Here is a 26,301-nt window from a genome sequence, read left to right as displayed (position 1 = left end):
CTTTTTCAATCCTCTCACTTATTCAACCATAGGGATTTCAGGCTTCCACTTATCTACTGGTAGGGCCTTTCACAGGACAGCCATGCCAGGTTCCCCTCTGTAACCACATCATTGCATCAGTAATAGTGTTAGGCCTTGGTGTTCCCAATGAGATCGATTCCAAGTTGGTCAGGTTACTGGACCACCTTTCCTTCAGTCTCTTCTCCATTTTTGTCCTTACAGTTGTTTTAGATAGGTAAAATTCTATGTCAGGAATTTTGACTGTAGGTTAGTAGCCCTATCCCTTTACTTGAGGCCCTGTTTATCTACTGGAGGTGTATTCTTTGAGTTTCTTCCCTTCATTGCTGGGCCTTTTGGCTAAAGGCACCCACAGTGAATCCTAAGAGTCTCTCACCTCCTGGGTCTCTGGTACTTTCTAGATGGTCCCCTCATCTCCCTCACCCTGGGGGCTGAATATTTCCTTTAATTCTCCTGGCCCTCTGAGCTTCTCTCCTGTTTTCCCCACATACTAATCTTGTCCCCCTTCTCCTTTTCATCCCTCTCCCCCCCAAGTCTATTCCTCCCTCTGTCTGCCATCATCATATTCTTCCCACTTCTAAGTGGGATAAACAATCTGGAGTCTTTCTGCTTGTTATACTTCTTATGGTCTCTGAGTTCTATACTATGTTTCTGTATTTTTGGTTAATATCCACTTATCAGTGAGTAATACCATGCATGTTCTTTTGGGTCTGGGTCACCTCACTCAGGATAATATTTCCTAGTTATATCAATTTGCCTCAAAAATTAATGAGGTCATCATTTTTAATAGCTGAATAGTATTCCATTGCTTAGTTTGTCTTACACCAAGATAATTTTTACTATTTGTGGCTATTGTGTTTGATGTTGTTTACTTAAATTTGTTCTTAGCCTGTTTATAATTTGTGTAAAGGAGGGCTACTGAATTATTTCAGTTAGTTTTATATCCCAACACTTTGCTGCTGTTATTTTTCAGCTGGAGGAGTCCTCTGGTAGAATTTTGATGGTTGCTAATATTTACTATCATATCACCTGAAAATAGTGAAACTTTGATCTGTTTATATGTGTGTGCTATGAATTCCTGATCTCTACAAGATTTTTAACATGAAGGGTTTTTTTTTATATTGTTCAAGGGTTTTTCAGCATCTAATAAAAAGTTCATCATGTGTCTTTTCCCTTGAGTTTCTTCCTATCATGTATTGTGTTGATGGATCTAAGTATATTTAAACATTCTTACATTCCTGGAATGACTGTGCTAAATGATGGTTTTGATGTGTTCTTGGATTTGCTTTGTGAGAATAGTATTGAGTATTTTGGCAGTGAGATTTGCTTAAAGTTCTCTTTGTTGGGACATTATATAATTTAGGTATAAGAGTAACTTTGGTCACTAGATCCAAATCCCATGGGGGAGAATGCTGAAGCCCCAGAAGTGAGGTGGATTGACAAACGCCCATCATGTCAATACCTGGGAACTCTCTTTCAGTCTACTCTGAAGTGTCTACTTGGACCTTGTTGAAAATAAATCAACAAATGAATAAACAGACCCACAAGAAGAATGTGCTAATCATTTGAAAGAATTAAAAGAATAAATTTTAGATGTTCTTATCAGCAGGGAAAGATTGGAGTATGAGATATGAATATATATTAATTGTATGTCTAATCAAATAGACATGTGGACACCAGTGAAGGCTATCAATTGTTCTACTTTATATTTCTTCACTTCATTCCCATGAGACAGGCTTTCACTGAAGCAAAGGCTTGACATTTATGCTGCTGTGACTGGCCCAGGAAAAAAGGCATGTATTTTGGAAAATGACATTCAGATATTTTGGTGGCAATTTTTAGATCTCCATGCTTCATGCTTGTGAAAAGACATTTTACCTTTTTTAACTTGCCTTTGATTTTGCTTCTCCAGATCAGAACATCTAAACAGTTCTTTCCGGTAGTTGCTTCTGAGTCTAGTTCAATGACAATCTAACCACTGAAATAAATAGATTGCAAAATATATCATATCATTAATACAGAGCACAGTGAATTGTGAAATATTTATGTTTGTCTTAGTTTTATGATTTTTTTACATAGTTAATGTAAAATTATTTCACAATAGCTCCTGTTATCTCCTGGGATCTTGTAGGATCTCATGTTATCTTGTGGCTTCCTGTAGGCACCACCTGTATCTGTACATACAAACATACATATTCACTGAATTAAAGTTAAATATAAAAAATTTTAAAAGTAAACAAACTTTACAGTTTGTACAGTGGCTACTTAATGAATGATATGAAAATTTGTATCCTGTCACTTCTTAGAAAGAAGTAATTATTCTTTACTACTTGCAAGTTTATAATATGCCAAGAGATGAAAATCTTTTAAATTGTCCCTTGTGGTTTTTATTTTGTTTGCTTGTTTTGGTTTTGGTTTACCATTTCATTTTTTTATACGAATAAGATAAATATTTATGTGTCCTCAAGGTATTTATTTCATTTACTAATTATTTATTTAACTTTTGACTTACTGCTATGGGTATGTGTGCCTGTACGTGTGTGTATGTGCCTGTGCATACATGCATGTCTGTGTGAGCATGCACTTGGTTCTCTTTTCTCACTGGGGGGTTTGTAGATAAAACTCAGATCTCCATACAAGATAAGTATTTTAAATCCACTGAACTCTATCATTAACTTCTCAAAGTCTACAAAACAATTCTTCCTGTTGTTATTCCTTTTCAGAAACCTTTTCTTTTTTATAGTCTTAATAGGTGTGTAAAATAAGCACTTACCAGGAAAAAACACACACAACCTCCCTTCAAAGAAACACTGTCACTTGATATCATTTTATCCAGTTTTTCTATATGCCTACTTTTGTATAAAGAGTGTTGACTTGTAACAACCTCTATAGTGGTAACCCCTTGTATCAGTTAAGTCCTTTTTCCAGTGAGCTGTGAGAATGGGAATTAGCATGCTTGACTTAACCCATGAAGGTGTAGTTCTCTGAACTCTCACTTACCACTGCTTTGAAATCTTCCAATACGTAAATGTCAGTATAGTGACACATCCTGTCCCTCGACCTTTGCTTCTTTTTCATTTCTGAGATATAATTCTGCCCTTTATTCATTACCAATGAATGGCTAACTCCACCCTCCATTCCCTGTCAATCAATGGCTACATATCTGACTTTGCATCATTTTTGTGGCTGAGCCCTCTTTCTTTTCAATTGTTTTGATGAAACCATCATAACCACAAAAATCATTAAGTGTAAAATCAGGATGTAACAAAAAAATAAAATGTTAAAGGGAAATGCAAGCACATTGTTTTTCATGAAGAAAGACAAAGAGACTAAAACATGAAGTGAAAACTATAGCAGCTAGACATGGTCCTTACCCCAAAGGATCCATAATCTGGCAATACCAACTCCTTGATTATAAGCCTAAGAGTGATGACAAATTTACAACATATATAAATGAGAGGTAATGTATTTGTAATATAACTGATTTAAACTTGCAGCAATATGTTATACTGGCCGCATGAAATTATATGCATTATTATCTTTGTATGTAAGAAAACAGAAGTGACAGCCTGATTTTTACATGGATAGTGGAGGAAAAAATGAGATATGGGGGCAAAAAGTAATGATGCTGGAAAAGTGGCTATATGATGAAGAGCATTTACTGCTTTTCCAGAGAAACTTAGTTTGATTCCCAGTAGCTGCAAAGGTAATTCTTTCTTCATGAAATTTGTTACCATCTTTTGTCCTCTACAGGCACTCAAACACAAATACATAGTACGTTCACATGTATAAGCACCCCCCTCCACACACACCATGACACATACACAGGAGAGAGAGAGAGAGAGACACAGAGACACAGAGACACAGAGACACAGAGAGACAGAGACAGTGACAGAGTGAGACAGAGTGAGACAGAAAGAGACAGAGACAGAGAGACAGATACAGAGACAGAGAGAATGGAATGAAAAGAAACTTTTAGAGGAGGAGATCACAAATAACAAAAAGTTATTAATTTCTCATATTCTACCTCCTAGTCTTTACATTTTTCCTTAATGCTTCTAACATAATATATGCTTAGATTTCAAGGAAAGCAGTAGCTGAACATTTGTTAATCAAAATAAATTTATAATGTATGCTGGTAGGTAAGAAAATCACTGTACCACTTCTACAATCTAAGAGGCTTCTTATAATAAAATAATCAGCTGTGCCATCTAGGAATGTGGATAAAATTATACAAAAACATTGTTCCTTGTATCCTGCAGTTTATGTAATTGCACCCTAGCAATTTGTTCAAATGACCTCCCGACAAATGGGACTTCATAAAATTGTAAAGCTTCTGTAAGCAAAGGACACTGTCATTAGGAGAAAAGGGAAACCAACAGATTTGGAAAAAGTCTTTATCAATCCTACATCCAAAAGAGGGTTAATATCCAATATATACAAAGAATACAAGAAGTTAGACTCCAGAGAATCAAATAACCCTATTAAAAATGGGAAAGAGTGCTAAACAAAGAATTCACAATTGAGGAATATAAAATGGCTGAGAAGTACCTAAAGAAATACTCAACACTCTTAGTCATGAGGGAAATTCAAATCAAAACCACCCTGAGATTCCACCTCACACCAGTCAGAATGGCAAAGATCAAAAACTCAGGTGACAACAGATGCTGGAGAGGATGTGAAGAAAGAGGAACACTCCTCCATCGTGGATGAGAGTGCAAGCTGGTACAACCACTCCTCAGAACTCAGAAAATTGGATATTAAAATACCTGAGGACCCAGCTATACCTCTCTTGAGCATATACCCAAATGATGCTCCAACACATAGTATATACTCCACTATGTTCATAACAACCTTATTTATAATAGCCAGAAGCTAGAAAGGACCCAGATATTCTTCAACAGAGGAATAGATACAGAAAAGGTGGTACATTTACACAGTAGAGTACTAATCAGCTATCAAAAACAATGACTTCATGAAATTCATAGGCAAGTGGATTGAACTAGAAAATATCATCCTGAGTGAGATAACACAATCATGAAAAGCACACATGTTATGCACTCACTGGTAAGTAGATAACAGCCCAAAAGCTTGGATTTCGCAAGTTACAATCCACATACCACATGAAACTCAGGAAGAAGAACGAAAAAGTGTGGATGCTTCAGTCCATGTTAAAAGGGGGAAAAATATTTATAGAAGTGGATACAGAGACAAAGTTTGTAGCAGAGACTGAAGGAATGGCCATCCAGAGCCTGCCCCACCTGGGGATCCACCCCATATACATACAGTAACCAATGAAAACAATATTGCTGATGCCAAGGAGTACATGCTGACAAGAACCAGATAGAGCTGTCTCCTGAGGAGCTCTGCCAGAGAATGATAAATACAGAGGCAAATGCTCACAATCAACCATTGAACTAAAAATGGGGTCCCCATTGGAAGAGTTAGGGAAAGGACTGATGAAACTGAAGGGGTTTAAAACCCCATAAGAACAACAATACCAACCATTCAGAGCTCCCAGGGACTAAACCACTATCCAAAGAGAACACATGTACAGATCCATGGCGCCAGTTACATATGTAGCAGAGGATGGCCTTCTTGGGCACAAATGGGAGGAGAAGCCCTTGGTCTTACCAAGGTTGATGCCCCAGTGTAGGGGAAACCAGAACAGGGAGGCAGGTAGGCCTGGGTGGTTGGGTGAGTGTGGTAACACCCTCATAGTAGAAGGGGGAGGGGGTGTTATAAGGGGTTTTGTGGATGGGAAACCAGGAAAAGGGATAACATTTGAAATGTAAATTAAAAAATCCAATAAAAAAAGAAAGGAATGAGAAGCGTTGAAGATTATGAGACATCTGATCTTGGTATGAAGTCAAAATAATGGCATCTCCCTGACTTATAAAGACTCAACAAGACTCTAGGCATTTGAATATGTTCAGAGGCAAAAATCTATTTTTCAGTTTGTGTCCAATCAGTACAAAGCACAGAAGTAATATAAGTAGAAACAATTACTCAGTCTACTCAGCTGCCTGAAGATGACAAGCATGATACCTCTCTGGGAGACACACTTTCATTTCTAATTCCACTTTTTTGTTATTATTTTTCCATGTTAAAATTTTGAATTAAATGTTGTAATGGATATTGTGCTTTCTTAAACTTCCTGCATCATCAATCATGATAAGAATGAAAATAATCCTTTCAAATATCTAGTTTGATTATATTATAGAACTACATTATTTATCCTACAGTTAATAAAATACATGAATGAAAAATTTTAAACTTGAAACATTTTTGTTTCAATGTAGAGATAATCATAGGCCATTTTTTATGGGAAAACGTTGAATGATGTATTGATGCCTGTGGTAAAGGTGTATAAGGTAAAGTTGTGAATAAGAGTAAGAAGGTTATATAAGAAGATTCTTCATTAAAAGAATAACAAGGGGGGTTCAGCCATTTAAGTTAATAGCTAAGGAAAAGACAAAGATTATTTTGAAAAACTAAGGCCGATGGGTTTTTTGTTGTTGTTTTTTCTTTTCCTTTTATTGTAGAGACTCTTGGGTTGGATCCACGAGTTGCTAGAGCAAACTCCTTGGGTTTCATTGGATGCCTTTCATCAGTTCAATACAATCACATAGCACCATTGAAAGCAGCCCTCCGGCATGCTAGCATCGCACCTGCGACTGTCCAAGGGACCTTGAGAGAATCCAGCTGTGGCTCCATGGTGGACTCTGGTGTGAATGCAGTGACCACTGTGTATTCTTCATCAGGTACTTCCTAAAATATGCTTTCTTGAGTTTCCATCACTAACAATACTTCTGCTCTTTTATTTTGCTAAAGGGTTGTCCTATAGCATCCAGTTCTTTGTCTTGTATAAGTATAGGTAATTATGAACTGTAACTGGCTTCTGATGGGTCATATCTATTTTAACAAAACTCTGTCAGAAGCAATTAGGAAAGAAGGAAAAAAGAAAAAAAAGAAAAAAAGAAAGAAGAAAAATGTTTATTTTGCTTTACAGTTCAGTTTTCCCCTCCATCATAGATGTTTGAGTTTGAAGCAACTTGTCACATGATACTCATAATCAGGATGTAGAGAATAATATATACATGACAGTATTCAAATCATTCTTCATTTATATAGTTTAGGAAACCATCGAGGAATGGTGCCAATAAAAGTCAGCAGGTCTTTTTACCTGAGTTAAGAAATCAAGATATTGTAACAAACATTTCTGGAGACCTGTCTCCTGGATGATTCTAGATTTTGTCAAATTGACTATTAACAATAACCATCCCAGAAAACAATGGTGAATAGAAATAAACAATAGAATTCTATGAGTACCAGAATATCAATAACTTAAATAAATAATAAATTTTAAGTCTGAAATGTAACAATATATTAATATGTTCATTTCTATGATTGAAAATTAAAAATTAGCATTTTAATAGTAAAATTAACCATACATATGTTAAACATAATTCTAGTTTTGGGCGATGAGTAATTATAATTAATGTGTAGTTCCAGGTGGTAGATATCAGGTATGTATTTATAATATGTATGTCTATTTGTGCATTACTGTTGTTTAAGTGGAAACTAATATGAAAATTTAAGTATAATGGGGGCATGAAAACATCAGAATGTAGACCTACATAATACCAAATTCAATATTATGCTATAGCCTTTTGGAGGAAATATTAATAAAATTATAGAAATATAAAGCATAGAATGTGATACTTTGTATGTGTTATACAATGATTATTTTACTTTTGTAGTATTTGATACTCTTTATTTCAAAATAATCTAAGTATTATGTTTACTTACATTTACAAATATAAAATATTTTAATAAAAAGTGAAAATAATGCAACTTAAATATATTGGTTTAGAATTTTCAAAATTATAATATATACATACATACATATACGTATATATATGTATATTTAATTGGATATTATATTTATTTATATATCAAATATTATCACCTTTCCCAGTTTCCACTCTGGAAATCCCCTAATCAACCCTACCTTTCCCTGCTTCTATGAGGGTGGTCCCCCACCCACTTACAAACACTCACTACATTTCACTACACTGCCAAGGTTGGACACCCAGTGTAGGGGATTGTTGGGTGGGGGGGGGGTTTAATGGAGGGAGAATAGGGAGGGGAACACCCATGTAGAAGGGGAGAGGGAGGGTATAGGGGGCTGATGGACAAGAATCAGGGAAAGAGAATAACACTTGAAATGTAAGTAAGGAATACACAATTTAAAAAATAGTATAGAAAAAAATTAAAAAAAAAAATGGATCGATTTGCATTCTTCTACATTCTGACCTCCAACTGAACCAGCACTATTTGTTAAAAATGCTGTCTTTTTTTGACTGGATGGTTTTCGATCCTTTGTCAAAAATCAAGTGACCATAGGTGTGTGGGTTCATTTCTGGGTCTTCAGTTTTATTCCACTGTTCTATCTGCACATGTCTGTACCAATACTATACAGTATTTATCACTATTGCTCTGTAATACTGCTTGAAGTCAGGGATGTTGATTCCCTCAGAAGTCAATTTATTGTTGAGGATAGTATTAGCTCTCCTGGGTTTTTTTTTGTTGTTCCAGATGAATTTGCAAATTGTTCTTTCTAACTCCATGAAGAATTGGATTGGAATTTTGATGGGGATTGCATAGAATCTGTAGATCATTTTAGGTAAAATAGCCATTTTTACTATATTAATCCTGCCAATCCATGAGCATGGGAGATTTTTCCATCTTCTGAGATCTTCAATTTCTTTCTTCAGAGGCTTGATGTTCTCATCATACAAATATTTCACTTGCTAGATTAAAGTCACACCAAGGTATTTTGTATTATTTGGAACTATTATGAACACTGTTGTTTCCCTAATTTCTTTCTCCTCCTGTTTATCTTTTGTGTAGAGGAAGTCTACTGCTTTGTTCGAGTTAATTTTATACCCAGACACTTTGATGAAGCTGTTTATCAGGCTTAGGATTTCTCTCGTGGAAATTTTGGGGTCATTTAAGTATACTATCTTATCATCTTCAAATAGTGATATTTTGACTTCTTCCTGTTCAATTTGTATCCCTTTGACACGCCCCCTGCTTTTGTTATTTGATTGCTCTGGCTATTACTTTGAAACTATATTGAATAAGTAGGGAAAGAGTGGGCAGCCCTGTCTAGTCCCTGATTTTAATGGGATTGCTTCAAGTTTCTTTCCATTTAGTTTAGTGTTAGCTACTGATTTGCTATATATGGCTTTTACTATGTTTAGGTATGGGTCTTGAAACCTGATCTTTCCAGGACTTTTATAGTGAAGGGGTGTTGAATTTTGTCAAATACTTTCTCAGCATCTAATGAAATGATCATTTGGTTTTTATCGTTGAGTTTGTTTATATAGTGGATTACGTTGATGATTTCTTGTATTTTGCACCATCCCTGCATACCTTGGACGAAACCTACTTGATCATGATGGATGATCGTTTTGATGTGCTCTTGGATTCAGTTTGCAAGAATTTTATTGAGTATTTTTGCATCAATATTCATAAGAGAAATTGATCTGAAGCTCTCTTTCTTTGTTGGGTCTTTGTGGTTTAGGTATAAGAGTAATTGTGGCTTCATAGAAGGAATTCAGTAGTGCTCCATCTGTTTCAATTTTGTGGAATAGTTTGGATAATATTGGTATGAGGTCTTCTATGAAAGTCTGATAGAATTCTGCACTAAACCCGTCTGGACCTGGGCTCTTTTTGATTGGGAGACCTTTAATGATTGCTCCCATTTCTTTAGAAGTTATGGGGTTGTTTAAATGGTTTATCTATTCCTGATTTAACTTTGATACCTGGTATTTGTCTAGAAAATTGTCCATTTCCTTCGATTGTCCAGTTTTGTTGAATATAGGCTTTTGTAGTAGGATCTGATGATTTTTTGAATTTTCTCTGATTCTGTTGTTATGTCTTCCTTTTCATTTCTGATTTTGTTAATTTGGACCTCTGGGTAGTCTGACTAAGGGTTTATCTATCTTGTTGATTTTCTCAAAGAACCAGCTATTGTTTCTATTGATTCTTTGTATAATCCTTTTTCTTTCTACTTGGTTGATTTCAGCCCTGAGTATGACTGATGTAGGTTTTATTACTATTATTATTATTATTATTATTATTATTATTATTATTAGGTTTAGAAGTGCTTTGCTGAAATTTTTGGGGTCATTTAAGTATACTCTTATATCATCTGAAAATAGTGGTATTCTGACATCTTCCTTTCCAATTTGCATCCCGTTGACATAATTTTGTTGTCTGATTGCTCTGGTTATGACTTCGAGTACTATATGAATAAGTAGGGAAAGAGTGGGTAGCCATGTGCAGTCCAAGTTTAGTGGGATTGTTTAAGTTTCTTTACATTTAGTTTAATGCTGGCTACTGCTTTACTGTATATTGCTTTTACTATATTAAGTATGGGCCTTAAATTTTTGACCTTTTCTATACATTCATTATGAAGGGGTGTTGAAGGTTTTCAAAAAGTTACTCAGCATCTAATAAGATGTTTATTTTAATTAATTAGTTTGATGGGGATATGGAGAGTGCTAAATACCTAAAATGCTTGTTGTATAATCATGAGAACCAGAGTTAAAATTTCCAGCACCTGTCCCGCGCTACGTCTCGCCAGCAGGAACGACGCGGCACACACAGGATCCTTCTACAGAAAAAAGCTTTACTGCATCTTGAGAGGGAGAGCATAAGCTTACAATGCGGAGACGCCGAGTGAGGAATAACCGTCCCTTATATAGGAAACTATCCTCGCCTAGGACGTGTCACTCTCTGACTGGTCGCTGCCAATTATGCCAGATGACGTACCATAACGTACGTGTCCCTTCGAGTAGGGAAGTTACCAGGCGCCTGCGTATTGCCCTTTTTACTAGGTGCGTTCTGCCAGATGCTGGTGCCATCTTGTAATGGAGTATGTAAGGACAGCTCCTCGGACAGCTCCTCACATCTGTGACATCTGTGAGGACAGCTCCTCGGACAGCTCCTCACATCTGTGAGGACAGCTCCTCGGACAGCTCCTCACATCTGTGAGGACAGCTCCTCACATCTCCCCCTTCTGTTTTTTTTTAAGCAAACAGGACACCCAGATATAGGAGGGCGAAACAGAGGTCATATCCTCGTACAAAGTTGGCGAACCTGTACAAGAGAGATACCCTTAGGCTGTTGTTGGGACCCAGGGCACTCCCGACCCGTCGCACTGCCATTTTTCTAGGTAGGGAAAACTGGGGCAGAAACCCTCATGTAATATGACATGCCTTCCAGGGAGCGTATTTGGTAGAACTTCCCTGTGCGATGCTAAGCTCGTCACCCCTCATGGGCTGCTCAAGCCGGACACTCTAATCCTGTGCAATGAACTGAGGTTCTAGGAGTGCAAGAGCTGTCCAGCCGGTGACCTGTTGCTTGAGCATGGTCAACCAGATATCAGCTGACGCTCCTTGTTCAAGGGCTACAAGCGCCTGGGCAATCACTACTTTGTCCTTTCTTGTTTGAGATCTCAATTTGCAAAGCAACCAGAGGAGTAACACTAATCCACAGCAGAGGATCACTCTAAAAAGTCCCACTCCCACCCATTCCTTGAAATAAGAGACTGCTGAGGTGATCCAGGACGACAATCCCTCCGTCAAAGACAGGTCCAGTCGGGTAGAATTTACTTGAATGATGGTCGCTCTCAGCTCCCGAAGTGTCTGTTCAAACTCCGAGGTCCAATTCTGTAACAGATGCTGTGAAAGACTCTTAGACAGATTAGCAGCTCGGGTAAATTTGTCATATTATATGGAGGTGATACAAAGGCCTGGGAGTTTTTGCTCATAGCCAAGCTGGGCCAGTTGCCATAGAATGTCTAATTGCCATCTATACGTTAGTTGACAAGCATAAGGCCTCCCTATATCTGAGTATTGGCCGAGGCCTGTCTGTCCCGAGCCACAGAGACGGTGGCCGATAAATCATTGATAGTTTGGGTTGTCTGTACTGAATTTGACAAGACCAATGCCGAGGCAGTAACCGAGGCAGCGACTGCTGTCGTAGTAATAATGCCAGCAATAATTGCAGAAGTATCAAAATCTCTTTTTCCTCTAAATAAGGTCATGGTCCCCGGGGCATCAACAGGGATCGGGCTAAAGCGAGCCATGCGGGTAACTACTGCGATATTTTATATGAGTAGCTGTCCAGACAGAGGCAGCAGGTTTGATGTTCCCCGTCCAGGAAAATGACAACCGTCCCTTTTCTCCCTTTCCTCCAAGTAGCATCACCATGGGCGTAAGTGCAGCTACCACTAACGCAATGTAAGGCCACCACCATAGAGAACTGTGGCATTAGCCACAATGTCCTCCTCACCAGTTCCCCATGTGGCCTCCCTTAACCAAGCAGAAGATTGATTATATAACATAATGCAAGGGAGATCAAAAGATGTTTTGTTGAATATGCCAAAACAAAGGCTGCCCTTAAGGGGAATAGTCCTATTTTCTTTTAGTTGTTCAACCTGTGGATCCTTAGGTAAATAGGCCAACCCTAAATCCCTGTTAGTGGTACATCACCGGCATCGGGAGTGGAAAGGTTGACATTATTCCCCATCGTAGCTCGCCCTGCACCGTTGCTGGCATCCATGGAAGAAGAGTGAGGAGGTGCAGGAGTCCCAGTCCCTTCTTTATCACTTGCTGTGATGCTCCGAGTAAGTCGTCCTGGGATCCATATGGGATTTTCATTGTCCTGTGGAAAAACACAGACCGCTCCCCTGGATCTTATTAAAACAGGATCCGGGCCTTTCCATTCATTTGTTAATACATCCTTCCATTTGACTAATTCTTTTGTCCTCTTGGGCTCTGAGCAATGTCGCTCAGCCGCTGTTTGTCCAGCTTCATCAAGATTTAAAAAATTTAAGGTAAAAAGGGCCAGAGCAGTGGCCACTCGGGGTGTTGGGGGGAGTTCTATCATAATTCCCTTCTTTGTTTTATTAAATATGATTTGAGCGTCCGATGAGCACGCTCTATGATTCCCTGTCCTTGAGGGTTGTAGGGCAGGCCCATCAGGTGGGTAACCTGCATCTGAGCACAAAACTGACGGAATTTTTGAGATGTGTAGGCGGGGCCATTGTCAGTTTTTACACATTTTGGCTTTCCCCAAGCACTCCATGCTTCAAGGCAGTGCTGAATGACATGTGTTGTTTTTTCTCCTGTAAGTGGGGTGGCATGTAGAATGCCAGAACATGTGTCTATAGTTTCCCACATTGAAAGCATGATCTTTTATCCGTCCCTTTAACGGGGCGTCACTGGAACTGGAGAATGGCAGCCGCCAGGCCTGAGTTAGTAAGGGGCCCTCCAAGTTCCCTGCAAACTCTAAGCCAATCCTGTAGCCCTTTATTTCTTCAGGGGGCTATGGCTATTCGCACTCCTGGGTGGCTTGCTCAAAAACGAGCTGTTCTATTAGTGGTGCTGCTTGTTCAGGATCGCCAAAGATTCGTCCTGCAGCCTCTGTCATTCTAGCTACAAAATCTGAGAAATTTTCCTGGGGTCCCTGAACGATTTTTGTAAGTTGATTATCAATCCCTCCTCTCCTGGACAGTGCCTTCCAGGCTCTAATAGCCGTGCTGGAGACCTGAGCATAGGCGCCCCAGTGGTAAGCAGACTGATCAGCTGCAAAGCGGCCCTGTCCTGTTAAGAGTTCAAAAGTCCATTCTTGTTGCTCAGGTATTAAGGCTGTAGCATTCGCTCTGGCCTGTGTTTGGGCTGCCTCATACCAGAGCGCTTTCCATTCCATGTATTGGCCCATGCTGGCAAGGGCTGCCTTAGCAATCATCTGCCAATCAGCTGGTGTCAATGCTGTCATGGCCAACCTGTCGAGTTGTGTTAGAGTAAAGTTGGCCGTGACTCCATACTTTCTAACTGATTCTGCTAATTCCTTAATCTGATTATATTCAACAGGGGCATGGACCCGTCCTCCCTCCGGAGTCTCAAAGATAGGAAATGTCATACTCAGCTTTCTTCTCACCTTCTCAGGGACTAGTGAGAAGGCGTGTGGCGTGTCTCATATGGAGGGGCGCCGTTGGTGGCGGCCGTGCTAGAAGGCTTCTATTACTTCCCCTACATTCATCGGGGTAATATCTTTCCTCCTCATCTAGCTCAGCCTCCTCCTCTGAGTCTAAGGTTTTATTTTCAGAGCTTTCAGAACTGTCGAGGTTCAGCGCTTCTAGCTCTTTCACAGGGTATAGGCTGGCTCCCCCTCCTGGTTTATGTGTAGAGGAGGAAGTGCTGGAATCTGAAAATTTCAACGCTCCCTTGTCTGCGGACTTACCGGGAGGGCACTTTTTCTTTCTTAGGACGTCTTTTTTCTTGCGCGCGCCCAACCTCTCACTACGTTCGGTTTCTGACAGACTTTCTCGGACTACCTCGAGAGTGGCCTGTCCTTCTATTACTGCTGCCTTACATGTTTCATCCTTTAAACAATTCTTAACCAGCTTCCATATAGCTTTGGTCCCTAGGCGCAGATCCTCTTCCGCCAATTTTCTATCAAGGTCTTTTCCAAGTTTGTTCCATGAGGCAATCGTAAACGAGCCTGAACAGGCAAACCAAGGCGCCACCCTCTCCACCTCCTTCACAAAGTTTTTAAGTGTTCCTCCTCCAATTTTGATGTCCCTCTGCTTTAACACTGTTTCCAAGGCCGTGACCACAGACTGTGAGGATCCCATGATGGGCCAGGAACGCCGGCGGCTTATCTACGTCCGTCTGACAAGGCGTGAGGTGAAAGGGTAGAGACAGACACGCTGCTCTCTTATGTACGGAGTCTTACACGCCTCCCGGACGGTGCCGTTTATCTCGCCGGCCTTATCGCGTCCTTGCTCCTCAACAGTCAAAATCGAAGGTAAAAGGGAGCTGCGCGAAGCTCACTTATATACGAGAGACTGAGACGCGCCTTCAGCTGCTGTGATCGTCCTTTTAACAGCGCGGTGAAAACAGAACATAAAAAGTAGGGTGGCTCCCAGGACAAATACTATAGCCTCAACAAATCCTTCCCAAGGCAGTGACAACCCCAGACCAAAGTCCAAGAGAGGGCTGCCTCTCCGAACGTATCTACCTGTAGTTCTGAATCCTCCTTGTCGCCAAGGGATCTCCGAAGGTGCTGACGATGGCGAGGTCTTTCCCGGGTTTCGGCACCAGATGTCCCGCGCTACGTCTCGCCAGCAGGAACGACGCGGCACACACAGGATCCTTCTACAGAAAAAAGCTTTACTGCATCTTGAGAGGGAGAGCATAAGCTTACAATGCGGAGACGCCGAGTGAGGAATAACCGTCCCTTATATAGGAAACTATCCTCGCCTAGGACGTGTCACTCTCTGACTGGTCGCTGCCAATTATGCCAGATGACGTACCATAACGTACGTGTCCCTTCGAGTAGGGAAGTTACCAGGCGCCTGCGTATTGCCCTTTTTACTAGGTGCGTTCTGCCAGATGCTGGTGCCATCTTGTAATGGAGTATGTAAGGACAGCTCCTCACATCTGTGAGGACAGCTCCTCGGACAGCTCCTCACATCTGTGAGGACAGCTCCTCGGACAGCTCCTCACATCTGTGAGGACAGCTCCTCGGACAGCTCCTCACATCTGTGAGGACAGCTCCTCACAAGCACCCACATTAAAAGCAAGCTATGGCAGTGAACACTTGTAGCCCAGTGCTGAGCGAAGACAAGAGATACCTGGGTCAGCCAACCAAGCTTTCTAAATTAAGAACTCCAGATTTAGTCAGAGATATAATCTCAAAAAGTACCATGAAAAATTGTTTAAGAAAATCTCACAAATAAGTATCAGGCCTTAACGCTGACCTCCATGAAATAACATACCTGCCTAAACACTTGAATATTCATACATAAACATAGGTAAAACTACATAAGTAAACAAATAAGTAAAAGATGCATATTTTACACATAAGGCATTATTTTACCTATTTACTCTATGAGATTATATAGCTGATGAAAATATTTAATTATTAAAACATATTTATTCATTTTATGACTTTGTTTTTTTTCATGATTAAGATCATTTTCTTTAACGAAGCCCAAATTATAGTCAAGTATGATTATGTTGTGCTATCAGGTTTTGTTTTTGTCTTTCTTCTTTAGATCTTGATTATTAATGAAGTTAACCAATTATTTTTTTTATGAGATACTTAATATACTTGATATGAAATGTGTTTCATTCACATAATTTTAAAATGAAGGGATCACATCATAGTGCCTGAGTAACATTCCAGTGTGTGTTGGTATGTGCATGCAAATGTATGTGTATGTGTGTTTTTATGTGTATGGTTTGTGTGGATATATATATATATATATATATATATGTAAATATATGTGAGTATATGAGTATATGTGTATATGTGTAGAAACTCATTCTTTTTTTTTTTTTTCCTTTTTGGTGATCCATTGATACTTAAGTGGATTCCACCACTTGGCTATTGTGAATAATACTAAAATGGTCATGGCATTAAAGTCATCACAGTCCCTGATTTCAGATTATATTTGACAAGCAAAGTAATAAAAATTATATAACTCTGTTACAGAAATAGATATAGAGATAAAGGCAATGGATTAGAGATCACATTGTACTCCATTTTTGACAGAAAAATTGTAGCTAGGTCATTAGAGGGTTAGATAGATAGTAGGCACATAAATCGTAGATGGTAGGTAGAGGATGGATGGATAGACAAATGTGGGGGGATAAATTAAAGCTATGATCCGATTTTAAATTGTTGCTAAATAGAGATAAGTAGTGAAGAAGAAATGCCCCTGTAATATATCTCACTTTGACAAAAGTTATTTTATCGATCATGATTACCAAATATAATATAAAACATGTCACTGTATGAGATCTGATATGTTTTCTTTGTGGCATTTGTGAACACTAGAGAATAAGAATTAATAAAGTAAATTGATACTTATTAACCTATTAATATCATAACATGCAAGAAATGAATAAATCTAGGTTAAAGTTAGGAATATTTTATATACAATGTGAAAATCAGCACATGGGCTAATAAAGTTGGAACCAACATAAGCCATGTTAAGATAAAGATATCATATTACCATTGACAGGTAAGATTTGAGTATTTATGAAGAAGAAGGAATTGTAATGAGGTTTGGTGTAGCATATGCCAGAGGACATAGGAAATGGATATGTAAATATCTCCCATTCCCTCCTGCCATCTCTCCCTCCTTCCTTGACTCTCTCCTTGCTTACCTTCATGCTTCTCTCTCTGCCTTTACCTTCATGACTCCCTTTCCATCCTCAATATCAGTATCCCTGAGATCTTGTTACTTCTATCCTCTTCCTAGTTTTTCTCTCCCATTTTCCCCAATGTCTCATTCTCACTATGACTATCTCCTTTTTGTTTTGCCTCTAAGTTTTCCTATCTTCTTCTTTTCACCCTTTTTTATCTTCTTTTCCATACCATTACCCATTATTTTTTCTGTCTCTATCTATCTGCTTCCCTGTCCTTGAATCCTTTCAACCATGTCTTACCCCTTTCCCTTTCCTCTCTTCTTCCTCTTCTTTCTCTTCCTCTTCCTCTTCTTCTTTTTCTTCTTCTTGTTGTTGTTCTTTTTTTTTTTTCATCTTTATTAACTTGGGTACTTCTTATTTACATTTCGATACATTTCCCGTTTTCCGGGCCAACATCCACTTAACCCCTCCCCTTCTCTATGGGTATTCCCATCCCCATCCTCCCCGCCATTACCGCCCTCCCCTCAACAATCACGTTCACTGGGGGTTCAGTCTTGGCAGGACCAACGGCTTCCCCTTCCACTGGTGCCCTTACTAGGCTATTCATTGCTACCTATGAGGTTGGAGCCCAGGGTCAGTCGTTGTATAGTCTTTGGGTAGTGCCTTACTCCTTGCAAGCTCTGGTTGGTTGGCATTGTTGTTCATATGGGGTCTCAAGCCCCTTCAAGCTCTTTCAGTCTTTCTCTGATTCCTTCAACGGGGGACACATTCTCAGCCCAGTGGATTAATGATGGCATTCACCTATGTATTTGTTGTATTCTGGCTGTGTCTCTCAGGACAGATCTACATCCAGTTCCTGTTAGACTGCACTTCTTTGCTTCATCCATCTTATCTAGTTTAGTGGCTGTATATGTATGGGCCACATATGGGGCAGGCTCTGAACGGGCGTTCCTTCTGCCTCTGTTTGAAATTTTGTCTCCTTATGCCATCCCAAGTGTATTCTTGTTCCCCTTTTAAAGAAGTAGTGAAGCATTTGCATTCAGGTTATCCTTCCTGAATTTCATGTGTTCTGTGCATCTAGGGTAATTTGGGCATTTGGGGTAATATCCACTTATCAATGACAGCATAACATGTGTGTTTTTCTGTGATTGGGTTACCTCACTCAGGATGATATTTTCCAGTTCCAACCATTTGCCTACGAATTTCATAAAGTCATTGTTTTTGATAGCTGAGTAATATTCCATTGTATAGATGTACCACATTTTCTGTATCCATTGCTCTGTTGAAGGGCATCTGGGTTCTTTCCAGCTTCTGGCTATTATAAATAAGGCTGCTATAGTGGAGCATGTGTATTAGTTATATGTTGGGGCATTTTGGGTGTATTCCCAGGAGACATCTAGCTGGGTCCTCAGGTAATTTAATGTCCAATTTCTTAAGGAACCTCCAGACTGATTTCCAGAATGGTTGTACCAGTCTGCAATCCCACCAACAATAGAGGAGTGTTCCTCTTTCTCCACATCCTCACCAGCATCTGGTGTCACCTGAGTTTTTGATCTTTGCCATTCTCACTCGTATGAGGTGAAATCCCAGGGTTGTTTTGATTTGCATTTCCCTTATGACTAAAGATGTTTAGGTGTTTCTCAGCCATTTGGCATTCCTCAGCTGTGAATTCTTTCTTTAGCTCTGAACCTATTTTTAATAGGGTTATTTGTCTCCCTACAGTCTAACTTCTTGAGTTTTTTGTATATTTTAGATATAAGCCCTCTATCTGTTGTAAGATTGGTAAAGATCTTTTCCCAATCTGTTGGTTGCCATTTTGTCCTAACAGAGTGTTCTTTGTAGTTTTATGAGCTCCCATTTGTTGATTCTTGATCTTAGAGCATAAGTCATTGGTGTTTTGTTCAGGAAATTTTCTCCAGTGCCCATGAGATTCTTCCCTACTTTTTCTTCAGTTAGTTTGAGTGTATCTGGCTTGATGTGGATGTCCTTGTTCCACTTGAACTTAAGCTTTGTGCAGGGTGATAAGCATGGCTCGATCTGCATTTGTGTACATGGTAACCTCCAGTTGAACCAGCACCATTTGCTGAACATGCTATCTTTTTTCAATTGGATGGTTTTGGCTCCTTTGTCAAAAATCAAGTAACCATAGGTGTGTGGGTTCATTTCTGCGTCTTCAATTCTATTCCACTAGTCTTTCTGTCTGTCTCTGTACCAATACCATGCAGTTTTTATCACTATTGTTCTGTAATACTGCTTGAGTTCAGGTATTGTGATTCCCCTGGAAGTCCTTTTATTGTTGAGGATAGTTTTAACTATCCTGTTTTTTTTTTTTTTTTTTTTTTTTTTTTTTTTTTTTTTTTGTTATTCCAGATGAATTTGCAAATTGTTCTGTCTAACTCTCTGAAGAATTGGATTGGTATTTTGATGGGGATTGCATTGAATATGTAGATTGCTTTTGGTAAAATGGCCATTTTTACTATATTAATCCTGCCAATCCATGAACATCAGAGATCTTCTTCTTCTTCTTCTTCTTCTTCTTCTTCTTCTTCTTCTTCTTCTTCTTCTTCTTCTTCTTTTCTTCTTCTTCTTCTTCTTCTTCTTCCTCTTCTTCTTCTTCTTCTTCTTCTTCTTCTTCTTCTTCTTCTTCTTCTTCTTCTTCCTTCTTCTTCTCCTCCTCCTCCTCCTCCTCCTCTCCTCCTCCTCCTTCTTCTTCTCTCTTCCTCCTCCTCCTCTTTTTCTTTTTTTCTTCTCTCTCTGTTGGTCTGCTCTCGGTATTTCTCTTTCTCTCTGTCTCTGTCTCTGTCTCTATAGTATGTGTTTGTTGTTTATTTTTTTGTGTGTATTACTCTTCATTTCTTGGTCCTTCTCTCTTCCATCCTCCATTACATAGTATGTTCAAGTTCAGTCGGGAATAGAAGAGACCCTGTCTCAAAAGAAAAATAAATTGAAGTAGAGCAATTGCTCAAAGGGTAAGTGTACACACTGGAATCAACTGTTCTCTTGGTGTGGGCTACTCCGTGGTGTTTATTCTTCTAGTTCCTTCCGTTGTCCTTGTCAGGAGACTGAGGCAAATAGAAAAGTATGGTTGAAAGAAAAGGCAGCTGTTAGTGCTAGAATTATTCAGCAAAGAAGGCTGAGAAGGTGACTAAAAGTGCATGGGCCAGGCAGCACCATTACTTAGTTCAAGGCTGTCTCACAACTTACTTATATCTTATGCACTCATAAATTTTGAGTTGTAAGCAGTTAAATATTTGCAAAATGTTTTAATGTGCATGGCATGAAACATGTTGAGGTGAGAGGACAAGGTTTGGTAGTGAGATCTCTCTTTCATCTTGTTTTGGAAATATCATCTCCTTTCTTTCTATAAGTGATCCAGATATGGAATAAGCTACTCCCTCACTGATATTACAGATTGGAATCCAAGAGGTCAGCTTTTAATGCAGTTCTGGGATTTAACTCAGGTCATCAATTTAAGTACCATTCATTTAAGTCCTTTCAAATGCTAGTTTATATCTCAATGAAGGAATCTTGATATGCTTCAATTATGTACATTATATATTCTCTCCCTGTGCTTGACTGAAGGGTAAAGTTTACCTTTTGTGTTATTTTCTCTTTCAAGATCCCTTTGGAAAGGCAGATGACCATGATCCACTCACAAATGCAGTCTTAAGTGACTCAGCAGTTATTGGAGGTAATCTGTCTTCATTAATGAAAGTTCAAAAGATATTTATGACCCTGTTCTCTGTAGAAAGTTGCTTGAATCCTTCCTTGCTCATGGTCATCTAGCATCCAGAATCAGGCACTCTATGTCCAGCCCTTAGCCACTTCAGGCATGGTGTAAGATTAATGGCAGACTCTCATCAAGTGCCAGGAACTCTCTGACTCGATTCCATCTCAAATTCAGTAGCCAGGTGAGTTCTGAACTAACAGCTGGCACATTTACTCACAGAGAAGCAGCCTGAATCTTGTTCATTGTATCTAGTTGTCACTTCTCCAGCAGGAACAAAACAGACCAAAACATTTATGTGTGGAAAGAAGTCACATTGGGGCTGTGAGATGGATAGAATTGCACTCATTTTCCGTTTACTTTACTAAGTGATATGAATTAGATTTAATGAGAAGAGTGAAGTCTATATGACTAAAACTCCAAATCTAGTAGTCCATCTGGTTGTGGACATAGAGCTTGCCTGCTCTGCTTTTAGCTCACTCCCTTCCCTTCGTTTAGTATTTTTGAGCTATCTTTGGCCAACCCTTTCCCACTCTTCATTCTGTCTCAATAATTTGCCTTTAGTAGTTTGATGTTCCCATCTGGGTCTTGCAATATGAACTGTCTCTGAAGTTTTGTTTAGTGGAAGATGCCAGAGATTTGAAAATCCACTTCCATTGATAAATAATAACCCAAGCAGTTGCCTCACCTCACATCAGGTAGAGTTTTTTAAATATCAGCAGACATCATAAATATTACCCCCATTTAACTAACTTCAGCTCTGCATGAGATCTGTACTAAGTACAGTGGAAAAGGATGAGAAATGCAGTTGCTGCCTTAATAGAATGAGCAGATAAAGATGGAGGTAAGAACACAGGGAATGGGAGTAGCATAGATATCAGTTCTCAAAATAAGTGGGATTACATGACAGTATCTTCCCAGAGAAGGAGAAACATTATGTTTCTGTAGGATAGTTCTTAAGACATCCATGTGATCTCAATGCTTCTTCAGGAAAGATTGAAATTGATATTCTTTGGAATCAGGAAATGTCATAGACAATTTTATAATTATTTTTATTCCTGTAAGGTTTTATTTGATAAGGAGAAACTGGGTTTTGGCCTTCTACATACAATGGCAAGCTCTTATGAATCTCTTTGAGAATGAGAAGATTATCAAAGATCTACAGATGATCCTGGGAAGCATACCCAGATACTAGCCTGATGTATCCCCGTCAAGTCAGCAGCAGAAAAGAGGCAGTCTCTGGCATACTTTAAATCAACAATTCATGTTTCAGAGTCATTTGTTGCCACCCAGATTAGACTAGCAATTGAGATATTTTATTTTGTTGTATTTTAAAATGCTTGGGAATGTTACCAAAATAAGTTGAGAATATATGTCAAACATAAGTGGTCCTTAGTTATTGTCACAGCTGTTAAAAACTGGTGGAAGATGGGTCTATACATTTGACTGTCTATTCACAGAGTGAGTCAGAGTTAGACCAAAGAATTCTATTGCAAAGCTGAATAATAACCAGGAATAAGCTTCTAAATGAATTACTTTTCTTACTAGTTAGACAACTTAGAAAATAGGAAACATGTACACTTTAAATACATATTCATATGCATATATTTACATATACAGATTGACATTTTTGATGATGAAACATTTTGCTGCTATTAGTAATTAATTTTGCATACATGTTCTTTGTTGCTGATTGACTTAATGTTTATGTTTATTTATTTTGAAATAAGGCTCCTATGTAGCCCTGAAAGGTAAAGTGACAGAAAGAGCAAGAGAGACCTTACCAAAATCAAGTGGAAGGCAAGAAGAGACTCCTGAAAGTTGTCTTTTGTCATTAATAAAAATGCTATGGAATCCATACACACACACACACACACACACACACACACACACACACACACACACACACACAAAAACAACACAGGGAGGAGAGAGAGAGAGAGAGAGAGAGAGAGAGAGAGAGAGAGAGAGAGAAATAGAGAGAGAAATAGTGATGGAGAGACAGATGGAGAGGGAGACAGAGAGACAGACATAATGAAATAAATGTAGCCTTTAGAACAAGTAATTCTGAGCAAGTCTTGATGTATTTTAAATTTGTGGAGTCTGGGTTTGATTCTTAGCAACTAAGAAACCACATAAATCCCTTCTTCTAACTCCATATTTATTCTTTGGTCATCAGTATAACCTTCTATAAAAAAAAATCTTTCTCCTTTAGTACTATGCTTGTAGGATATTTTATAGAAACTGAAGATCAAGAGTTTCTGTCTAAGTCTTTATTTTTGATATAGAGACAGAGTAGATTTATATGTTGGCTTTGTTTAATTTTTTCTTGTCCTTCCTTGTGTAGACTGAATTTTCTCAGTGCCAGCTTTATTTCCCTTTTCTCTTCGTCCCTACAGGTGTCATAGCAGTGGTAACATTTATCACTTTTTGTGTCATTGGAATCATGACCCGCTTCCTCTATCAGCACAAGCAGTCACACTGTACCAGTCAGAAGAAGGAGAAGGAATACTCAGAAAACTTGGACAGTTCCTTTAGAAATGACATTGATTTGCAAAGCACAGCCAGCAAGTGCAAACAGGAATACTTCATCTGAGATGCTACAGGGTCACCTGGTCCTTTTTATTGTGGTGTTTCCTTTTCTAAGAGACTAATTCTCTTCTCTTCTCTGTTTTTTTCTTTAAGCATTTTCTTTCTCACATTTATCCTTGATTTGAGAACACACATACATCCACCAAAAGCACTCATCTCCTTACCCAGCTCAGGAGATCCGGTAGCTGTGGCTGCTGTAGTCCACTGACATATGTTGTTGTGAAAATGACCACTGGAGACACAGACTTCACTATTGTAAAAAAGGACGAGACACATATGCATATATGCACATTCTATATTTGTCATCAAATTTCTAAACTTTACTCTTGAGTTTCTCAGGCATGTAGTCTTGCCATATTCTATTATACCTTGAGCTCTACAGTGTTCATCTTTAACATTTTTCCTTGCACAATAACATATTATTAGGCAGTATGACTTTAAAGGAGGAAAGGATATGTGTGTGTGTGTGTGTATGTGTGTTTGTGTGTGTGTGAGAGAGAGACAGAGAGAGAGAGAGAGAGAGAGAGAGAGAGACAGAGACAGAGACAGAGAGAGAGACAGAGAGAGAGAGGCAGAAAAAGACAGTGTCTGATCATCCTTTAAGTGATGAGTTTATCAGGAAGCCCAGTTGAGCAGGAGGATATGAAAGAAACTACATTCACCAAGGAAAGTCAACATTTGTTCATTTAGGTACCCTGTGAGAGAGGAAGGAGGTTGGAAGACATGTCACAAAGAAGTGCCTCTAAATTTGCCGGATTTGTGTGTGTGTGTGTGTGTGTGTGTGTGAATCTAAATCGAGTATCCAGGACATTTTTCCCTAAGGCATGGCTCAGGGAAAAGAGCCTAATTAATGTCTGAATTCTGACAAGGCAGCAATCTTTTCTCCTCCCTGTAGCCACTAATATCTGGAAGAATCTGATTTCATGAGGGGGTGGCAAAACTTGGCTTCCTTGATAGATAGTGGGTTATGGGTCTGCACAGAATATGGGATGGAAGCACTTCATAGCATCTGCCAAAACAGAGGGACAATACTCCGTGTGCCTCAACTATAAGAATTCCAGACTGGGGGACACAAGGCAGAGGGAGATTTTTCTAGCCTGCTTGTCTTGGTGGCTTTTGACAAGGAACCAGACATATTTACTTTAGTTTAATGTCCACACCATAAGTAGTTCCGTGACTTCACTGGTCATCCTGTCCATAGAGTTTCAGTAACTTCTGATATTGAGTTACTGAATAGTGAGCAGGTACTTTGCTCTTCTCTTGCTTGCTCTTCTCTTGAGGCATGCATATGGATATAGTACCCTGAAACTGCTATGAGGATGTAACTGCTCCTATAACTTTGCAACTGCCTTTTCCACATTACTAGAACATATAACCTATTTTATTTCTAAGATTGCAGCACTGTAATAGAAGTTATATATATATGGATTGTGGCAGCATAAACAGATTTTATATAAAAGTCTAAACTGGTTCCATGAAAAGGCTGAGGTCATCTTAACTCAGCGTCCTCAGTAGAAAAACTGAAAAAAAAAATGAAAAGAGTTTCAAGAAAAATGAGAAATGTCTAGGTGATTTACCCTAGTCCATTTAATTCAGAAAGATCTCGTAAAGAAACAATGTGTAGGTTAGCAGAATTCACATTCTAGAATACATGTAATGAGTTCACTCTGGCAACTAAGCTATTCCCAAGAGGCAAGTGACAGAATGTTCTGTGAGGCACTGTGGTCACCTGTAGGTGAGAGTATTTTAATGGAGTCCTTAGATTATGAAGTACATTATGTATTCTGGTCTGTACCTGCACCCAATACACATGTCTGCCTCATGAATTTTTTTTTGTGCCTAAATAAGTTTATAAAATATCTCATGTTTTGAGTTCTTTTGGTGGCAAAACATGCAATTCATCTAAGGAGGCATGTTGAATTTATTAGTGAGTAATCTTGACCATTTTATGGTAATTATATTCTTAATTCTGCCCTTGGACCACCTTAGAAAAAAGACAAGGGGGGGGGTCACATCTAAAGACTGCAGACCTTACTTAATGCTAGAAGGAAAAACCTTTGAAGAAGAAAGTACTTGCTAATTCATATTGCTGACATGATTTGAAGAACACCTACTTGCCAGTCATTAGGCCATCTTCTTAGTAAGTATCCTACCTCTGACATTTCAGCATTTTCCTGGGCAAACAGGTTCAAATGAAGCCCTCACTGACATCATACAGTTTCAAATATATAGTTTTTCTTCCCTTGCAAAGCAAAGGAATTAAGAATTAAGTGTGACACAGTCCACAACTATGAGATATTGTCCTAAATATATGTTATTTCTTTAAATTTTTCTATGGATTCTGGCATACCCTCTTTTTTGTTTAGAATATCACTATCTTTTTGCTACTGAATTTATTTTATAGCAATTCTAACAAACATATTCTTTATAATTTTTCTATCTTTAATAAGAGACGTGATCATTTAATAAAACGAGAGATAATGAGAATCTATTTCCTTCTCCACCTCCAGGTGTCCAGTTTCTACTTTAGAATTTTATGGCTTTTTAAAGGGCTATATAAATCACATTTTTCCTTGACTGCATATTCTTCCATCATCAGAAATGTAAGTCATGTTGAAGCTTAGTTCTAAGCACTTCTAGTAGTGAAATAAGAAGTAAAATAAGAGTATTCACACTGGAATATTTTCTTACTATAGTCCTTAGAAGCAAGCACCATATTTTGTC

At 38.7% G+C, this 26,301-nt stretch overlaps 1 protein-coding gene across 1 annotated transcript in view; it reads left to right on the top strand.

Annotated features, from left to right (window-relative positions):
* The window catches only part of LOC116911743 (contactin-associated protein like 5-3), an 820,968-nt gene extending 796,998 nt beyond the window's left edge, over positions 1 to 23,970 (top strand). The window contains exons 22-24 of the mRNA XM_032915729.1: positions 6,564 to 6,782; positions 20,878 to 20,949; positions 23,385 to 23,970. Coding sequence (XP_032771620.1) covers positions 6,564 to 6,782; positions 20,878 to 20,949; positions 23,385 to 23,581 — 488 coding nt within the window. The 3' untranslated portion in view covers positions 23,582 to 23,970. The remainder of the gene's footprint in view (positions 1 to 6,563; positions 6,783 to 20,877; positions 20,950 to 23,384) is intronic.
* The last annotated feature ends 2,331 nt before the right edge of the window (positions 23,971 to 26,301 follow it).

The sequence above is a fragment of the Rattus rattus genome, chromosome 10 (assembly GCF_011064425.1).
Source record: "Rattus rattus isolate New Zealand chromosome 10, Rrattus_CSIRO_v1, whole genome shotgun sequence".
NCBI lineage: Eukaryota > Metazoa > Chordata > Mammalia > Rodentia > Muridae > Rattus > Rattus rattus.
This window is presented reverse-complemented; position numbering and strand designations above follow the sequence as displayed.